The 19,672-nt window shown below is 44.5% G+C and overlaps 1 protein-coding gene across 1 annotated transcript in view; it reads left to right on the forward strand.

Annotated features, from left to right (window-relative positions):
• Nucleotides 1–8,899: 8,899 nt before the first annotated feature.
• The window catches only part of TMED6 (transmembrane p24 trafficking protein 6), an 88,726-nt gene continuing 77,953 nt past the window's right edge, over nt 8,900–19,672 (forward strand). Inside the window, exons 1-2 of the mRNA XM_085638743.1 lie at nt 8,900–9,182; nt 18,830–18,956. Coding sequence (XP_085494869.1) covers nt 8,967–9,182; nt 18,830–18,956 — 343 coding nt within the window. The 5' untranslated portion in view covers nt 8,900–8,966. The remainder of the gene's footprint in view (nt 9,183–18,829; nt 18,957–19,672) is intronic.

Raw genomic sequence — 19,672 nt, forward strand, 5'->3', positions numbered from 1 at the left:
ACGTACACGGGTGTACATACACGGGGGGTACGACTCGTACGTACACGGGTGTACATACACGGGGGGTACGACTCGTACGTACACGGGTGTACATACACGGGGGGTTCGGCGCGTACTCACGGGGGCTGGGGGGGGGTACGGCGCGTACCGGGACCCCTAATCTGGTCGTTTCACGGCGTACTTCGCTTTTCCGGCACTTTTTGGGTGCCGTAAAAATATTGCCGTCCGGACTGCTGTCGGTTCGATTCGTACTTCCTGGGTCGTGAAATGCTGCCTGAAAGCGTCCCGACGTGACGTCGGAGCATTCCTGGATCACATTCGTATGTATATTTTCGTCGGTCGGTGTTTTGTACGACTCTTACGGAAATGGTGTTTCCGTGCGAATCGTACTTTCATGTTTGTAAAGTTTTGCAACCGGGTACGAGTCGGACGGAGAATACGCTCCGACCGACGGTTCGTACCCGGTTTCTCCAGGATCGTAATCGGCACCTTAATGGAGTTGAGTGTTGCTTGCTTGAGGTGCAGAAATAGGAGTACTTCTAGATGAAGTAGAGCCCTCTTCCCTTCTTATATGAATGGTTCATGTGATGGATGCTTTAGCCAGTAGGAAGAAGGATGTCGAGGATGTGTGAGGGTGTAGGGGTGAAACATGTTGCTATGATAAGGGCGTCATGCTTGTGATATGTGACGAGATCTGTGTAATCTGCTACATGGATAACTGCAGAGCGAGGGTTAATGAACATGAATTGTAATGTGTGCTCAGTAGTTTGAGGGTGTGTGGTAGCTAGTGGAATGTGTACAAAGTTTGGTCGTTGTTGTGCGACTGCTATGTGTTTGGGTCTAGGTCTGGAAGTGATTGTGGTAATTGGCAGTATGGGGCACTGGGAAAGGCCCATGAATAAATGTTACCTTGCGAGTTTCATTGGAACATGGGTTCTGACCCAAGGCCATTCCTGGCCCTAACACATGCAAACAGGCAATGTCCTTGTCTGTTTCCACCCTTTGCTTGGGGCACCAAGGTGATGGGACGCTCTGAAGGGTTGATGGAAGTAGGGAGAAGGCCGGTACTAATGTCACTTCCTGTGTACATGAATGGTGAGAAATTAAGTCCTATTGACTGGCTTCTTCTTTTAAGTATGGATTTGGAGTGGGACCAATTCTTTCACTTCCTATGTAGGTGGATGGTGGGAAATAAAGTCCACTTGCCTGGCTTCTTCTTTTAAAGATGGTTTTGAAGGGAAATTAGTGATGTTACTTCCTGTGCAGATGGATGATAGGATCATGTCATAAAAGGCCTCCAATATGTATATATAAAATAAGTATGAGGCTGGTCCAAGTGCAATATGCTATGTAACATTGTTGTATATGAGGAGGCGGCGTGATACATGAGTGATGGAGTGACTGATGGTTCATGATATCCCCCTCTCATCAAGGCATACTACTTTGATGGATCAACATGTATGGTTTATCCGGTTGTGGGATTATAGGGCAATAGGGTGGAAAGTAATTTAATTATAATAAATTATTTATTTATTTTTATTTATTAGTATTTATTAAATTTAGATTTTATAGTTGGAATTAATTTATTATTAATTAATTATTAATTGGTTGTTAATTATTATTAATTAATTGGTAATTATGTTAATTGTGTCATTTTAGGAGCGGTTTGTGGGTTTATAGAGGGATAGGGTGGGAAGTAATTTAGTTATAATAAATGTATTCATATTTTTTATTTATGAATATGTATTTAATTTATATTTTATAGTGTTAATTGTGGGAATTCGTTTATTATAAATGATTTATTAATTGTTTGTTAATTATTAATTAATTGGTAATTAATTATGTTAATACTGTTGTTTTTTAGGAGAGCGTGGTGGGGTTTATAGGGGAACAGGGTGGGAAGTAATTTATAATTAATTAATAATTATTTGTTAATGCTAATTAATTAAAATTTAAATATGGGAATTGTGTAATTAATTTTAGATGTGAGTTATGGGGTTTATAGTGATTAAGGGTGGGAAGTAATATATTTTAAATTAATTAATAAGTTGGTAATTGATATTAATTTATTAATGTTAAATTTGTTATGGAAATTGTGTAATAATTTTTAGGTGTGGTTTGAGGTGTTTATTGGGGTAGAGGGTGGAAAGTTATTTATTTTTAATTAATTAATAATTAGTTGATCATTAATATGAATTCATCAATTCATGAATACTTATGGTAATTGTTTCTTTTCATTTTGTGTGTGAGCTTCGGTTTTATAGGGGTAACGTTTGGGGAGTAAATTAATTTTTATCTGTTTTTATTTGTTTTTTAATTAATTATATTTCTTTAATTGATATTTATGTTATATATGGAGGTAAAAAAAATGTTTAATTTAGATGTATGTTGTGAATTGTGTGGTGTTATAGGGTAGGAAATAAAAAAGATTACATTTATGTAATAATGTTTTTGATTATAAATAATTTCTATTAAAAATAGTTATTTGTTTCTAAATGATTTTTACATTTTTTTAAAAAAATCTTTTTGGGATATGTGTTAGATCTTTTTAACATCATACTATGTTTTTATCTTTTGTACATTTTTTATATTTTTATATATAATTTATTTTTTGTTTTTTAAAATCTTTTGTGTTGTAGTTGATATTTTGTTTGTTTGCAATTTTGAACTGACTGCAATGGAAATGTTAATTTTTACCCCTCTGTTATCCAACACTTTCCCTACTGTTGTATTCACAGGAGTAGGAACAGTAAGTTTTACCCCTCCGCCATCCAACATTTTCCCTATTGTTGCACTCACTGGAGTGGGCATAGTAAGTTTTACCCCTCCGTTATCCAACACTTTCCCTGCTGTTGCACTCACTGGAGTGGAAATAGTAATTTTACCCCTCCGTTATCCAACACTTTCCCTACTGTTGCACTCACTGTAGTGGGAATAGTAAGTTTTACCCCTCCGCTATCCAACACTTTCTGTACTGTTGCACTCACTGGAGTGGGAATAATAATTTTTACCTCTCCCCTATCCAACATTTTCCCTACTGTTGCACTCACTGGAGTGGGACTAGTAATTTTTACCCCTCTGCTATCCAACACGTTCCCTACTGTTGCACTCACTGGAGTGGAAATAGTGTTTTTTACCCCTTCACTATCCAACATTTTCCCTACTGTTGCACTCACTGGAGGGGGAACAATTATTTTTACCCCTCCGCTATCCAACACTTTCGCTACTGTTGCACTCAATGGAATGCAAAATTTAAGTTTAAAGACTATTAAATATTTTAATGTTTTAATTTATAATGTAATGGGTTTTTTAATAGATTTTATGTTATAGGTGTATGTATTTATATATGTATTTGTACATTTTTATATATTTATGAAATGTGAAAATAAATTCAAATTAATAGTTTATTTGTTTTAAAGTAAATATATATATATATTACATTTTATATATGTATGTTTACATTTTTTTAATTAAAGTTATTTCTTATATTTCTTAAAATGTATATTAAATCCAAATACATTTTTTTAAGTTAATTTTATTATTTTTTACATATATAAAAAAATTGATATTTTGTACATCGATATTTTTTAGCCGATATTTTTATACTTACCATTATAAATATAGGATGTCGATATTTTTGACATCGATATTTATGACTCTATATTTGTGTATGGGGATATTTTGGGCGTCGATATTCTATCAGTGAACCGGCGGTCTCCCCGGCACCGGTGGACCAGACCCGCCAACTGGAAAGTACTCTTGAGAAGCACACTTTGACATGGTGCTGCAGGCCATCCAGGAATCTAACACCGCCATGGTGACGTAACTGTGAGGCATCCAGATGGACACCGGGCTTTTGCGAGCGGATCATTCCAAGCTTGCAGAGAGGGGGGATGGGGCGGAGTCCACTCTGACTACTATGCGACCCTCCTTGGTGGCCAGACAGGACCAACTCAAACTCCTACAAACAGTGGTCCGTGACATCAAGATGAGAGCCGAGAACGTGGAGGGGTTCTCCAGACATAACAATGTCTGCTTCTGGGACCTCCCCAAAAGGGTAGAAGGTCCCAACATGGAGCTTTTTCTGGAGGCCTGCCTGCTATAAATGGTTCTGGCCAACCCTATTCCTAATTTTTTCTCTGTAGAGAGAATGCAATGTATTCCTGGCCGTCTACCTATACCGCCCCCGCGCCCGGTGATTGCAGGCTCCAATACTGACCTGCCGCTTGCAGACAGAGGCCCTCCTCAATGTGGTGTATAGGGACACCATAAGAGCTCACCTGCTCCATTACTTCGAGGAGAACAACGGCTCAGCAAGGTCCAAAGGCATTGAATGGGTTGCTATGAAGGTGGTTATGAGGGGGCACACCATTACGACATCTTGGTTGGGAACGGACGTCCGTTCCTCCTTCGCAGCATGCTGGCTCTGCAGCCGTGTCTGTGTACACTGAGCTGGAGGCTATGATGTGGTCGAGGCTCATACATGACTGCAGGACCTGAGGGGCTGTATAGGGAAGAGGTGCGCGGTCTCAATAATATTGACTAGAAGGTGACCCATATCCCAGCAGCACTAAGATGGGGACAAGCCGGGCCGCACTTTGGCATGGCTGTTGCGCTCCGCACTTCCTAGAACTATCATTGAGGTGATTCGCACTCCCATGGGTGATGTAGTGAACTCACAGGCAGACATTTGTTAGCTCTTTGCCCAGTATTGCAAAACATTGTATTCCACTGACCCTCTCCCGGACTGCCTACGGAACTTCTTTGCCGAGGCTGCTCTTCCTCAACTTGACGCCCTACAGTTGCAGGAACTTGAGCAACCAATAAAGCTTGCGGAATTACAGATGGCAATACGCCAGATGGCCCTCAATAAAGTTCTGGGAAATGACGGGTTCCCATGGAATATTATGCATTATTCAGGGCGACCCATGTGCCCGAATTACTCGAGATGTATAATGAGGCTCACCAGCAGAGTCGGTTGCCCAACTCCTTACCCGAGGCACTAATAGTGGTGCTGCCCAAAACTGGCATGGACCCCTAGAGGTAAGCTCCTATGGCCCTTTGTCAATGTTAAATATTGACTACAAATCCTGAGCAAAGTGCTGGTGAACCTCTTGCTCCCGCTCCTCCAGATGCTGGTCCAGTCTGATCAATGTGGGTTCATCCCCCGAAGGGCCACCTTCTCTAATACGCGCAGATTATATCACATTATGGGTGTGGTTGCGTGGTCCCTTGACCTCCCAGTGGCAGTCTTCTTGGATTTGAAAAAGCTTTGGACACCCTTGGGTGGTCATATGTGGGGCTGGTCCTAGAGGCCCTGGGAATGGGTCCCAAGTTCCTGGGGTGGATTAAGCTACTTCATACTGAACCGTGCGCCAGAGTGCAGACAGGACGTCAAATATCTCAGCAGTTCGACATTCGCATGGGGTACGCGGCAGGGTTGTTCCCTTTCTCCCGTTACCTTCGCACTGGCTATGGAACCCCCGGCCGCCCTGTTGTGGGAGAGAGGCCCGGACTGGAGCGTGGCAGTAGGGCCCCACTGGCACATAATCTCGCTATACACAGACAATGTCCTCGTATACCTGTGGAATCCTAGACGTGAGCTGCATGCTCTGTTTGCTCTTCTGGTTATCTTCGGAGACATGGCGGGTCTTTGAGTAAACTGGGGGAAGTCCTGCATCTTCCCTCTACAAAGATTGGACGCGTGGAAGCAGATGAGCTGGAATTTGACCGTCTCTCCTGGCAATTTGAGATGTTCTGCTGTCTGGGGGTGAACATCTATCACACTGACAGGGATCTCAGTGGGAACCATGGCAGAGCCCTGACGTCGCTTCGTCAGTCCGTGGGTTTCTGAACGCACCTGGCCTCTTGCCTATTGGCCAAACATCCATAGCCAAAAGGCTGATACTCCCAAGGCTCCTCTGTTTTTTCGTAGCAGTGCCTGTGATCCCCACCAGGGCTTTTTACGTGGACTTATGGAGATTGATCTCTGTTTCGGGATGGGGCAGAGCGCGCAAGCTAGTATCCATTCAAACACCCCAACGGCCATTGATGGAAGGCGCTTGGTAGTACTCAACCTTGAACTCTACTTCCCAGCGATGCAGCTGCAATGGCCCATGCGCAGGTTAGTGGGGGACGCAATGTGCAAGGGCAGATCGGTCAGAGAGCAACTGGGTTTTGGGACTCTTGGAATGGCAGCTATCACCTGGTGGCCCCCGAGGATTGAGTAGTCTGTTGCATGTAGTGAAACTTTGTTGGTACAGGTACATACAGCTTTGAACTTGGGCGCTGCCTTATGCCCCACAGTTACCGCTCTGGGACATGCCTAGTATGAGGGCTTTGCTGGAGGCCCATGACCCGTTGCCTTGGCAGGAAGCAGATGTATCCTGTCTGGGAAACTTGTAGGGCGACAGGGCCCTTCGCTCCTTTCAGGATCTACAGGATGTGTATTACCTCGGAGCTGGTGAATTCCTGGCCCACAACGCTCTAATACTGGAGATGAGAAACACCTGGATGGTAGGTCAAGAGTCCTCGACCCTACATCATGGGTTGCAGTGCATACTGACACACGGACTAGGCCTCAAGGCTGTCATGGTCCTCTATACAGTGCTACAAGCCGCGGGCGCAGATATTGTGTTGCTCTGAAAGCCCCTCTGACATGGCTGTCTGGGGATAGTACTGACTGCCAAGCAGTGGGGGGTGGCGTCCGAATAGGTGAAACGGGTGTCCCAAAATGCTTGTCTGAAATTCACCCAGTTCAATTATCTACTTCACACTTACCTCACACCACACCAACTCCATAAGATGTTCCCGGGGTGGCTCCACTGTGCCCCCAATCTGGTCACCATGATATGATCTTCCTCCACATGGTGTGGGAATGCCCCCCGTTGGCGCTGATATGGGTGCAAGTTATGGAACATGTGTCAGCTATGGTCAATGTGCAATCCCAGCCTGACCCCCTGCTTTGCCTACTTGGAATCACCAAGCGCATGAAACGAAATAAGTAGTATCTAAAACTACCTGACCCTCTTCTAGCGCCTAATAGCAATGTCATGGAAAGCAGCCCAACCACCCTTTATCTGCAGCTGGCTCCGGGTCATGCTTAGGTGGGCGACTACCTGGGCTTATATTATGACACATGACTCGCATACATGGGGGAGGGTGTTGTGGCCACCTTAGGGGACACGTACGTGCTCAAGCTGCAAGACAAGGTGGATGCCCTTCCCTGATCACTGGCATGGTCTGCAGCGCCTCTGGGCTCTTGCAAAGCGCAGATTGGCTGCTGAATGGTCAACTCTGGGGGGTACATGACATTGGATCTCTCTGCCCGTCGCCCGTGGTGTCAGACCTTAATCCTGGACGCCCTTGAAGCGGACGAAGTAGGGAGCGTTCTCATACATATAGCCACACTCGGATACCCCGGCCGCATACCCCCTTACTCCTCTTTTCTTTGTGTTTACATAGGTTGTATCATTGGGCCACCAGGTTCCTAGGTCCCCAGTGTTTCAGATTGTTTAGGCCTGTTTGAGTTTGCGTAATCTTGGTCATTGTTGTTGAATGGATATTCTTAGCTGGTATTAATCTGGGGAATTTATTGTCCTGACCCACCTCTCTTATATGGGGACTAAAAACCGAACAATAGAAGTCTGGTTTACCTATGCCCCATGCGTTGCTCCCTGTTGCTCTATCACTTAATGCTATCTTACTGTGATTTTCTTTTTCTCTGTTGTTTATTGTGATTTTTGCTGTCCTGTAAGTTGATATGAAATCCATTCTTTGCCGGTGATTTGATCACTGTTGTATCGAACTGAAAATGGCAAAAAATACATATTTTTTAAAAAAGAGTCAGTGCTTAATTTGAGCCGGTGCTCGGCGCCGGCACTTAATTGTCAACACCTGTGCTTGTGATAGTCTGCCACATGGAGTCTGTCTAATGTAGAGATGAACACAACAACTGTTGTTTATTAATTCACTGTATATTGAAAATGACTGTTACCTGCCGCCCAAGCCATTCTTATAGCTTTGGGGGCCTGGAATAGTCAGATTTATAACAGTATGATGGGTAGCAGTTCTGTTGGTATCATTATTGGCGACGCTGGCAGGGGCAATGTGTGGTGCAAGCTTCAGTGGTCTCCTGATGAGGGCCCAGGCACTTTTTTATTTTACAAATTAAGCACTGGTTAAATCAGTATAGTAAAAAAGCATCCCTATTAAAAAGACCTTGTGGACATGACCCTGCGGGTTTCCTCTGTAGACAGGGGCGTAACACAGGCTCCCGCAGTGCGGGGGGCTCCCAAGCCTCTGAGGATGCACTCTGGCTGCAGAGCTCCTGTTCGAGCCCAGAGGGGGCCCCTCCACCTGCATTGCATGTAGGCCCCCTCCAGTTTCGTTACGCCAGTGTCTGTAGAGTAACTGTAACGTGGAGTGTGACGCTGTAAATAGAGATTTGTAAAGTGTAATATATTAAACTAGAATCATAGCAGAACTAAATGCTTAAACATATTTTATTAGTTCCAAGTAACATGCTTTATTCGATCACTTCTATTTTCACCGGCTTGGCATTAATCTGCTTATCGTACCGTATATTAAAAATAATTGTATGAACTGATTTAAAAAAGAGAATGATCTTTTGGGCTGTACAAGTAAATGCCGGGAAAATAGACGCATCCGTGTAGCGATTCTGTAGTATTTTGTTTGTATTCATTTCGATGCACTATTGACATTGCACTTGCCTTGCAGCAGCACGCGGCACTCTATAAAACAAACATAGGTTAAAAAAAAGTGGAACCCCTCGCGACGTCGTCGGTCACACGCAGGTGTCTTTCTGTACAGTTCCCACACCCGCCGTGCGGCAGGGGCGGGGGTGGGAGGGGCACAGGGCAGCGCAGCCTGACATTATCACATTTAAACGCTGAGTTGCGCGGAGGCCGGAGAAGGCGCCTGGCTGCAGCGTACCCTGAGGCAGCATGTTCCCATCGGCTGCGGTGCTCTTGTTGGGGCTGCTCAGCTCGCTGCCTCCGATTGGGTGTCCGAAGTCGGAGCCCTTGGCGGGCCAAGGGGGCGATCAGCCGCTGTTCCGTGGCGCGGATCGTTATGACTTTGCCATCCTCGTGCAGCCAGCGGGCGCAGAGTGCTTCTATCAGTTTGCCCATCAGAGTGGGAACTTTTACTTCAGCTACGAGGTAAGCGCCATCGAGTCCATCCGCCTGGAGATTATATTTCAAAGAGGTCACAGGCGCCATGGATTCCGTTCATCAGACACCAATACAGAAGTGAAATGGGCCATCAAGTCCATCCATCTGGGAACTTTATTACCAAGATCACGGGTTCCACAGATTCCGTTCATCTGTTACTGTAATACATGCTTTCAATCCTGCCATGGTCACAGATCCTGGACCCCGGGAGCACTCGGGGTCCACGGACCTGTGTCCTTGGCGGAATTGAAAGAGTATAGTCTGTGTATGACAGACAACATGCACACCTGGTGAGGCACGCATTTGTTTGAAACATAACTATTAAGGAGTAAAGTCAGAGTGCACGGCAAGTATTTATTGTTACTGTAATACGTGCACCATGAAAGCCACCCATCTGGTAGTTTTAATATAGGTAGGTCATCAGCACTTAAGAGCCAGGCCATATGGAAATTCTAATTCAGAGAAGGTGTCATAGAGTTCATCCGCCCATATGGAATATAGCGAGGTTTTGGCACCATAGAGTCTATCCATTTGGTTACAGTGTAATATAGAGAAGCCACAGGCACAGGAGTCTATCCATCTGACACTTATACAGAGGACACAAGACCATCCATCTGCACCTCTGATTTAGAGGTGTCACAGGCACCATAGAGACAATTCATCTGTCACTAATACGTGATGGTACATGAACCATAGAGTCCACCATCTGCATCTGTGATATAGGGAGGTCACAGGCACCATAGAGTCCATGTGTTTGGCACTTCAATACAAAGAGGTTACATGCGCCATAGAATCCATCCGGCACCAATACAGAGAGGGCACATGCACCATAGAGCCCATTCATCTGGCACTAATACATAGAGGGCACATGAACCATAGAGTCCACCATCTGCAACTGTGAAATATAGAGGTCACAGGCACCATAGAGTTCCTCCATCAGAGAATTTTAACATAGGTCACAGGCAGCATTTGGTCCATTCATATAATACAGAGGGGCCACAGGCACATTAAAGTCCATCCATCAGAGAATGTTAACATAGGTCACAGGCAGCCATGGGTCCGTTCATCTAACACTAATACAAAGGGGGCACATGCACCATAGAGCCCGTACACCAGGCAGTTTCAGTATGGATGGCTCAGCACCAGCACTATGGTGTCCATCCATATGGGAATTTCAATAGAGAAAGGGCATAATAGAGTTCACCCACTTAAATGTACACAGGCACCCTCGTCTACATCCATCTGGCACTGTAATGCGGGTTAAAGTTAACAAACCAGTTTTTTGACCGGATAATGTTGAGTTCTTATGGAGTCCAGCAGCATGGCTGTATTGAGTTGTTGGACTGTTAAGTTCAGCTGCCTGGTGGTTTTGAGCTAAGAGGCCAGCTGGATCATATTACTAAATCTGGGATCACTGGTTCTAGCGGGCTGCCAGTGTAGAGTTGAGTGACCGTGGAATCAGGCTACCAGGCAGTAGTGTTGAGAGACCTTGAAGACTAGCCATGTGTCAGTGTAGTGTTGAGGGACTGTGTTGTCCATCTATGGAGTTGAAGAGGCATAGGGTTCAGCTGACTGCAGTTTGAACTTGTGGTACTCTGGAGTTCAAATGTTTCATAGTTTTACATTGAGGGGGAAGATGGAGCGTCTCAAAGAGTTGAGTCATATAGTAAAGGCAGCTGGCACGACTACGCTTGCCTAGCAGTGTTGTTCTAACGGGCAGTGGAGTACAGCATCTTAGCAATGATAGGCTGAAGGATCATGTAGTCAGCTAATGTTAATCCAGAGGAGTCCAGGAAGATGGGTCAATAGTGTCAGATTGAGAGCAGTCCCAGAATCAGAGGTAATATCAGAGTATGGACCGATTGCATCAATCCTAAAATGAAAGGACGTAAAAGAGGGGAGAAGACATGTGAGTAGTGTTTGGTCAAGTGCAAATCAAGGGCTGGTAGAAGCCAGGACAGGGGGGAAACAAAGGCAGGTCAAAGGTGTGACAAAAGGAGTTTAGAGAGAGACAAAGAATGATCATGGCGAAGGCAGATGCAGACTGGGTGTGGCAAACACAGACAGAGGATAGGCAGGTCAGAGCTGGAACACGGGAGGATAAGTTTCCTGTATAGAGAATTATATTGCAGGGCCTAGCTACAAGGTAGCCACGGCCTGTATTAATGTCTCAGCTTTAGGTGAGGACTTTGAGGCAAGGTCATGGGCCCCACCAGCTGGGATCCATCATCAAGAGGGTTGCATGTGGATCAGATGTTTTTTGAAAAGGATAGTCTTATGATCCGAAGAGCAGATTTGAGTGTCCTTGCCAATTCTGTTTGGGAGGGAGTCCAAATCCTGGGAGCGAAACAAGAAAAAACGTTTGAATCTTGTCTTCTCCTTTCTGCATTTTTTGTTTTAAGCCTGAGAGGGTTGCTGCTGCGCTCTGGGGCTGATGCAGTCAGACATAGGGGACAACAGATGAAATATAGAGCAAAGAGAGATCAGGGGTGGGGTAATGGTAGCCCCAGATTTCACCATTAGGATCAGGGGTAGATAAGGGAAAGGTTAGGGGTGCACTGGAGGCAAGACTTGGGAGGCCAAAGGAACATCTGGGGTAGATTAGGGAAAGGTTAGGAGTGCACTGGAGGTAAGACCTGGGAAGGCAAAGGAACATCTGGAGTGTGGCAAAGGCAGATCAGTGGTGGAGGAAAGGAAGATCAGGATTCAAGCAAAGGCTGACCAGAGATGGGGCAAATTCATATCTTGGGTGGGGCAAACGCAGGCTAACAATGGGACAAATTAATATTATGGGTATGGTAAAGGAAGAGCCAGGAACGTGACCGCGAAGGCACATTAAAGTGGGGCAAGAAACAGGTCTATTGACTCGTTGGACTAATGCATGCACTGCAGGCTTCTGTGTTTGACCTCCAAGCCACCGGTTTGAATCCTGTTGGGTCCACATCGCCTTTCTTCCTTCTGAGGTTGGTGACATGAATACCATCAAGTTTGGGCAGAGCCTAACATTCATTATCTTTCAATTGTGCCAATAAACCCTCTGGGGTTGAATATGGGTTCTTCAAATAATCCCTTGTCTGTTATGTACTGCACTCCACTGCTCCTCAGGGGGTGGGTGGTGGGGTGCACACTCTGTAAATACTCTGGTAAAATGAGATGCAAATGTTTTGTGTGGATTTTAGTAGATTGAGTGTCATACTTCGTTTTGGTCGAAATAGAATTAATGTCTCAGTTTAAGGTGTTGTAGTATAAATTCCTAATTACTGCAAACTCCATTTAAGCAGCAATGAGGATTAACTTCTTGCGAATACGTCCGTAGACTGTTGATCATTTCTACATGGTGCATTTACTACACACCTCTCTGGTCCGGTTTTTTGCAAATTATTCCCTAGGTCTGGATCCACCATTGGCATTTCTCCAGCCTCAACACCCTCTAAAACTTCGTTGTTAAGGGATAAGCTTGAAGCAGCAAGGGGATTAAGGTGGGGGCCATTCTTGAACCACCCAATATCACCCCAACACTCCCCCCACCAACTCAACATCACCAATACCACAAACCTTCTTTCACCTTTCTTCTGGACCAGTCCCAAGTCTTGCACCTCGATCATGCACTCTGTCTCCTAGTCACCCTTCATTATTTCTCTTCAACTACCCCATGCCACCCACCGCACGGCTCTGAGCTAAAAAAAATGCCTGCCGGTGGACTCTCCAGCCCTCTCGGACTAGTGCCTCAAAACCTCTTCAACCATCATTCAGGAAAACCGAACCTTGGAGTTTTTCTGCCTCCTCCCGCCATGTCACCTAGTGCTGATTTGATCTCCTCAGGACTTGAGTGATCGCCAACAAGAAGGGAAATCTCCAGGTCCCGCGCCCCTTTGAAACCAGATGCCTCACCCTCCTAACCGGCCAATCCCTTGACAATATTTCACGGATGACACCACCCACTCAAAAACCCCGGGGCAGTAGGGGAAGCCTCTGCAGCTTTCCAAACCTTTCCACTCAAAAGTCCCTTTCTAAAGTGTCTGCATTGAGGACAGGACCCTATTGGAGCAGTTGGGCGCAGAGTTGGAGACTTAACATGATTTTCACACAAACAAAACTGACAATTTGCGCATAAGTATTCTTCTCTGCGGCTATGCACAAAGACATGAAAAAATGTTTGTGGACAGTTTTTATGCTCCCATTGTATGATGGGTGAATCTGTAAAATGCTCAACAATAATCCTTTTATGAAGGATACATAGATTTTGTTTCTCTCAGTTATTTCTGTAAATTGTAAACTTAATTTATATTGAAAGAAACATTTCACATCTTGGGTCAATGCTAGAATGTTCCACTGAGTCAATGCTAGAATTTTCCACTGACTGATAAAGGTAACTTCAACTTCATTAAAGTTCCCTTTTTATTATTACAAACCTGGCTTGTATTATTGGAAGGTTCAAATGTTACCCTGAGTTTCATGGTGCCACATGTGCACTCATTAAGCCCCTTCATGCCAATGATCCACTAGTTCTTAGGGAGGGAGGGGATGGATGTGCCCCTACCCACCCAATTATCAAGACATTGCTGTGCTGTCACAACTCACCTTGATAATGCACCTTGAAGCTGGCTAGAGCTGTTATCACATGTTTACTTTAGTGACTGGACCTGAGACATTTGTCGCACTTGCTATTTATTTCATATGCAGCCCAAATCTTTGTGCCTCCTACTGCAACAGATACACAGATGATGGACGGAATACTGAACAAATCAAAACATTAACCCCCAGTCAAGAGATCTGGGTTAAATCCATCATTCTTTTGCTCACCATGCTACCCCCAGTTTAGACCCAGCCATATGTAAATCAGACTTGACCCTGTGCCTCATGGGAACTGCCAAACCAGGTCCTCCCTGGACCTGAAACAAGTATCCGAGGACCGGTTTCGGGGTTTCACCCCTCATCAGCCAGGCTAGCTTGGATCCAGTGGCACAGTGAGCCTGGGACCCACGTCTGGGCATACATAGGGCGAGAAAGAAAAAGATACACAAATGATGGACAGAATGCAGAACAGATCAAAACATTCACCTCCAGTCTAGAGATCTGGGTTAAATCCATTGTTATTTTGCTCACTATGCCACCCCAGTTTATACCCAGCCATATACAAATCAGTCTTGACCCTGTGCCTCATGGAAGAGGTGTTGCGCCGTGGCCAGGGTGACTGACTCTGGAATCCGGGGATCACGGTTCGATCCCCGGCACCGGTGGCAGATTAGCCCAGCACCATGTGACTCTGGGCAATAGCTTGCTTAATCTTCTCGACGGCCCCCAGCGTCTAGAGACCCTTACGGGTGATTGTTCGCGCTTTACAAATGTGGATTATATTTATTATATCCTCATAGGAACAGTCCAGACCGAACTGCCAATCCAGTTCCTCCCTGGACCGGAAACAAGCATCCTAGGGACCAGTTTCGGGGCGCAGGGTCAAGACAGATTTGCATATGGCTGGGTTCAAACTGGAATGGCATGGGGAGCAAAAAAACGATGGATTTAGGCCCAGATCTCTGTACGGGGGTGAATGTATGACATTGTTCTGCATTCTGTCCATCAATTGTTCTTTTTGCATTTGTCAACCCGCGTGGGAAGGGTTTGCCCAGACGTGGGTCCCATGCTCTTCATGCCACTGGAGTCAAGCTAGCCTGGCTGATGAGGGGTGAAACCCCGAAACCTGTTCTAGGATGCTTGTTTCTAGTCCAGGGAGGACCCGGCCTGGCAGTTCGGGCTCGACTGTTCCCATTGGGCGCAGGGTCTTGACATTTTCAATTTTGCTACTTTATTTGTATATACTTTACTCATTTTAATTGATTAATTTTAATATTATTTAATGTAGCAAAACCGTTGCAGACCCCCCTGAGTTGGCTCGCAGAGCCCTAGGAGTCCTCAGACCACAAGTTAATTACTACTGTCCTAGCAAATAAGGATCATCAAAAGCTGCCCTTAATGCTAGAACTAAAGATCCATGTTCTGCTTCTTTTTGAGAGAATATGGAGCATCAAAAGCAGCAGTCAGTGCCTGAAATACAGGACCTGGTCCTGCCTTCTAGAGAACAAGGAGCATCATCTGAACTTAGATATGCGGGTTGAGGCTCTTCTGCCAAGTGAATAAGGACCACCAGTGACAGCCTTCAGTGCTAGCAATGTAGGCTTAGGCTCTGCTGCCATTAGAATGCAGCCAATTAAAAGTAGCCCACAATGCCAGAAATGATGGTCAAGGCATTCTAACCAAGAGACTATGGACCGTGAAAGGCTTCCATTTAAGTTAGATGCTGTTAAAGAATATGAACCATCAACCACTGTGGTCAAAGCTGTAAATGCAGGCCTGGCTTTGCTGCCTTGAGAATATTGACCATCAGCAGCAGACCTCAAAGACAGAAATGCAGCCTCGGACTCTGCTGCTGATAGAACATGGACAATCAACCATAGTGCTGAAAGCCAAAAATCACGCTCAGGCAATGCTTCCAATGGAGTATCACCAGCGCCTCTTAATGGTAGGAATGCACACTCAGGTCATGTCCAAACAATACTGATCATCAGGAGCAGTTTGGCCTGTCAGGGCTAGGAATGTAGGAAAAGTGAAGTCCATAGGACTATGAGGCATCGCCAATATTGCTTGATAATATGAATGTAGGGTAAGGCCATAATTCCATAAGGTACGGAGCAACTAAACAGAGGCCTAAGCAGAAGAAATGGGTAAATCCCTTTCAGTGTCTTATGATAGTGGTTAAAAAACTGGTAGAATGGAGTGGCGGCAGTCATGAAAAGAACCACAATCGAATAACACACAGTAACATTTCTAAAACTTGTTAAGCTTTTACATTTGATGCACTCGCTCTGGTCAAATTTCACTTTGTAGTTGTGTTCAAAATTTTTTGTCCCACAGACATTTAATCCATGTGATGTTTGCGTTGCCTGAAATGCAAATCCATTGTGATCAGTAACAACGCTGCAAGTGCTATTGTTATATGGAACATTTGCACAAAGGCCACTTTATAATTGCAAGACATGCTCATGACTATCTCCCTATCAAGCATTGACAGAAGCAAACTCCCTCAATGCTCATTAGTGAAGCAAAATGAAAGTCCAATATTCAGGGAGATACATTCGGGAGTGGCCACAGATAGTTAAATGTCAAATAGTTAAATGCACTTGACCATCAATATGTAGAGCGCATTCAGTTACCATTCTAAACACCTCTACACTTTGTGTCCACATGAACACACCAGTTGTGACTTGTCCAAGAGGATATTCATCCAGTGACAACTTCCAGATAGGAAGTCACACTTACTACCTGTTGCCCTAAAAGGACACAGTCAATGGCCACTAATCAGAAGCAATCAACGACAGGTGAAGATTCGCTTTGCAAGGTTTGTGTTACAAATGAATAACATAACACATCATGATGTGTTTGAAAACTTCACAATGAAGAGGCAAACTGGCCCTTCCCAGCCTCTAGACGTTGCAAAACCAAAAATTCCATAATAACCTCACACCCGTGAATTAATCTTTGCTTAGCTCATTCCATGTCAGAAGATTTTTTTTATTATAGTGAAGCTTGTTAACAGCAAAAAGGAAGACTTTGGTTTTCCCCGTACATTGTAGCTTGGAGTATTTAAGAAAAGATCCATGGGTGGCTGGGCATGAGACTGTCTCTAAGAGGTTTCGATCTTGGCTGAAGATTATTTGAATCGACATTTTCCATTCATAACACGTTTAGAGGTCATATGACACTTGTGATTGGTTGCGGCCAGGCTGCCTTTGCTGGTTACTCTAGTTTCCCCTTCCTCTGGTTGGAACTCTCTCTCTCCTGGAATAGAATGAAGTCCTGCAGTCATGTTATCTCCATGCTGCTTACCAAACAGTGTTTACTTGTGAACTAAATACATTAGATAGTTGGCTTATTCAGCAGTTGTTATCAACGCCTTCCACAATCAATCAATGCTGTTAACTGTGAGCAAACAAAACGCTCTCCACCACCGACACCTGCTCAGCACAAAAAGGCTCCCAAGTTCTCTGCCTGTGGTTTGACCTTCATGTTAGACCAACTCCTAGCCGAGTGAGCATAATTAGCAGTATTTTAAACAAGCACAGCATTTGGAAATGATCCGCCATTGCTACTACGTCAATTGAACCAGTTAGCTTCAAGACGATGCAAAATGGCTGAACACATTTGACAGGCCCATGATGGACTATTGGTCCAGGACGTTGCAACATGGTGCGGCCAATGTCTGCTCTTCCTTCGGTTTTAAACATCCAGGAGGAGAGACTTTCACACTGTCATAGGTCTAAAGATGAGGATATTATTGCCTGTGTAGCATAGGCACATCATCCTTAGTTTGGAGACGTAAAATAAAAGACTGGCCAAAATCTCAAATATATAGAGTTGCTTTATTTAATTTCTACAAAGAACAAGAATCGCTCCAGACCTTTACATGTACACTCACCATATGACAATATTGCATATATGCAACTACCTTTTCTCTGTTTAAAAAATCAATTACAATTTCTGAACTTAAAATATAGATTTATTTTTCACAATACACAAAGCAAAGGGTGAGCAGGAGCATGAAGGTATCTCGGCAGTGTTACAGCTGGATGTCAGTCAGAGGAGTGACGTAACTGTGAGTGAATACGTGTTCCACACCAATCAGGAAGAGCCAGAGATCTCTCCAGGTGATGCCCATCTCTCAGGCATGTCCAACCGTGAATGCACCAAGACACATCGATTTGCTCATGTATCTCTCCAAGGGGACGAATTCTTCTCCCATTACTTAGGTCAGTTCTGTCCTTCAAGGGAGTTTTTTTTTAATTAAAAAAAAGAATCATTTTTATTGGCAATACAACAGTATCACAGGAGATACAACATTCGGATCTGCTCTGTACGACACGCCTTTAGAAAATAAATGGTATTGTGAAATGACACAACTAGGTATAAGAGCTTTTTGAGGCGTGATGCTCACAGATGTTAGATATTAGATTTCATTTACACATTAATACACGGCTGTGTGGGTGAATAGAGTCAAACGGGTTCTAAGAAGATGTACAAGGAATGTGGTTCCCACCTGGTTAGTATTTTATTTGCCTGACTGGTGGTTTTATGTCAAAGCCAGTGAAACAAAGAAGATAATCTGCACAGGTCAGCATTTTTCCCCTTCTGAACTACAAACAACAAATAAAACATTGCTTCAATAATTTATTAGAGGATTGTAAACTACTCGTAAATATTTATTAAAGAAAACAGAAGCACAATTACCAGTTAATCACGAATATAGAGGATTTTACACAGAATTGTATTCAAGTAATACCTTCATGTCTTTACAGAACAATTTCAAACAAGACCAACAGCAATTATTTTTCTCTCTAAAAGAAAGCAACCCTAAAAAGGAATGTTGCGAATTATTTAGGTGCCTGCAAAGTGTAACCACAGAAGTTGTGTTAAGATGCTGCTGGGGTAATTAAAGACCAGGGCCATCTTTTAAGTAATAAGGAGAAGCACAGGTAGAGTGTTTGAACCTATTCTGAACGGTGCTGGTGGTATTTTGGTTTGTCCAGGAGTTTTTTGCATGTTATCGCACCGAGCAATGGGATATTCCAATGTATTGACAGGTTCAGTGGTCATCCGGAATCATGCGTGACAAGCACATCACCGCCACAGCACACGACCCGCAGGGCTTCCTCATTGACACTTCCAAGGAAATCCGAGGGCAGATCAACTTCAAAACCAAGGAAACAGGTTAGTTCTCCTCCTCTTCTCTGGGTGTGGTATGGTATGGGTAGCTGGGCTTGTGGGTGGGGTTGTCAGTCTGCCAGATGGCAGTGGCGTCACCGAGGAAGACCTTTAAGTCCCTAACCACTTAGGGATGGAAGCCCCCTCAAGCACCGAGCATTGCATCTCTGCCAAGACTTAACCATGACCATAGCTGCTGTTTCAAAGCAAGCCATTTAGGGCAGGTGGCTAGAATGCTGGCCTTTCCAAACAGCAGTTATGGTCATGGTTAAGTCATTAGTGGGTTCCAGCCAGCATGGAGAACATATTTGTCTGTAAGCTTCCAGACCCCGGAATGTGATATACATTGAATCTCCATCTCTGACTGTGATATGATCGCAGGTAGAACAACATTTGGTAAATGTGGGAAGCGTGCCTCACGCAGATGCCAGCCAGGCTCATCCATCCGCCTTTGGGTGTTTTACAAAGCCTGATTGAGAGGGTAGCATGAGAGCGATCCCTGAGAAGGAGCACTGTGAGACACATCACAGCAAGCCTACACTCTTCCTCCAGTGCCTGCTTCATAGGAGGCAATTGAGAAAGACAAGAGCCACAGGTTGCTATATATAAAGGATAACATGAAGGCGGCACTGGTCCACTAAAGGACAAACATGGCCTTTCCTGCAGAAGCGCTAGAGACATAGGATAAAAAACAGCCATTCAACAAATTTGACAGATCTTCC

The sequence above is a fragment of the Triturus cristatus genome, chromosome 12 (genome assembly GCF_964204655.1).
Source record: "Triturus cristatus chromosome 12, aTriCri1.1, whole genome shotgun sequence".
Classification (NCBI taxonomy): domain Eukaryota; kingdom Metazoa; phylum Chordata; class Amphibia; order Caudata; family Salamandridae; genus Triturus; species Triturus cristatus.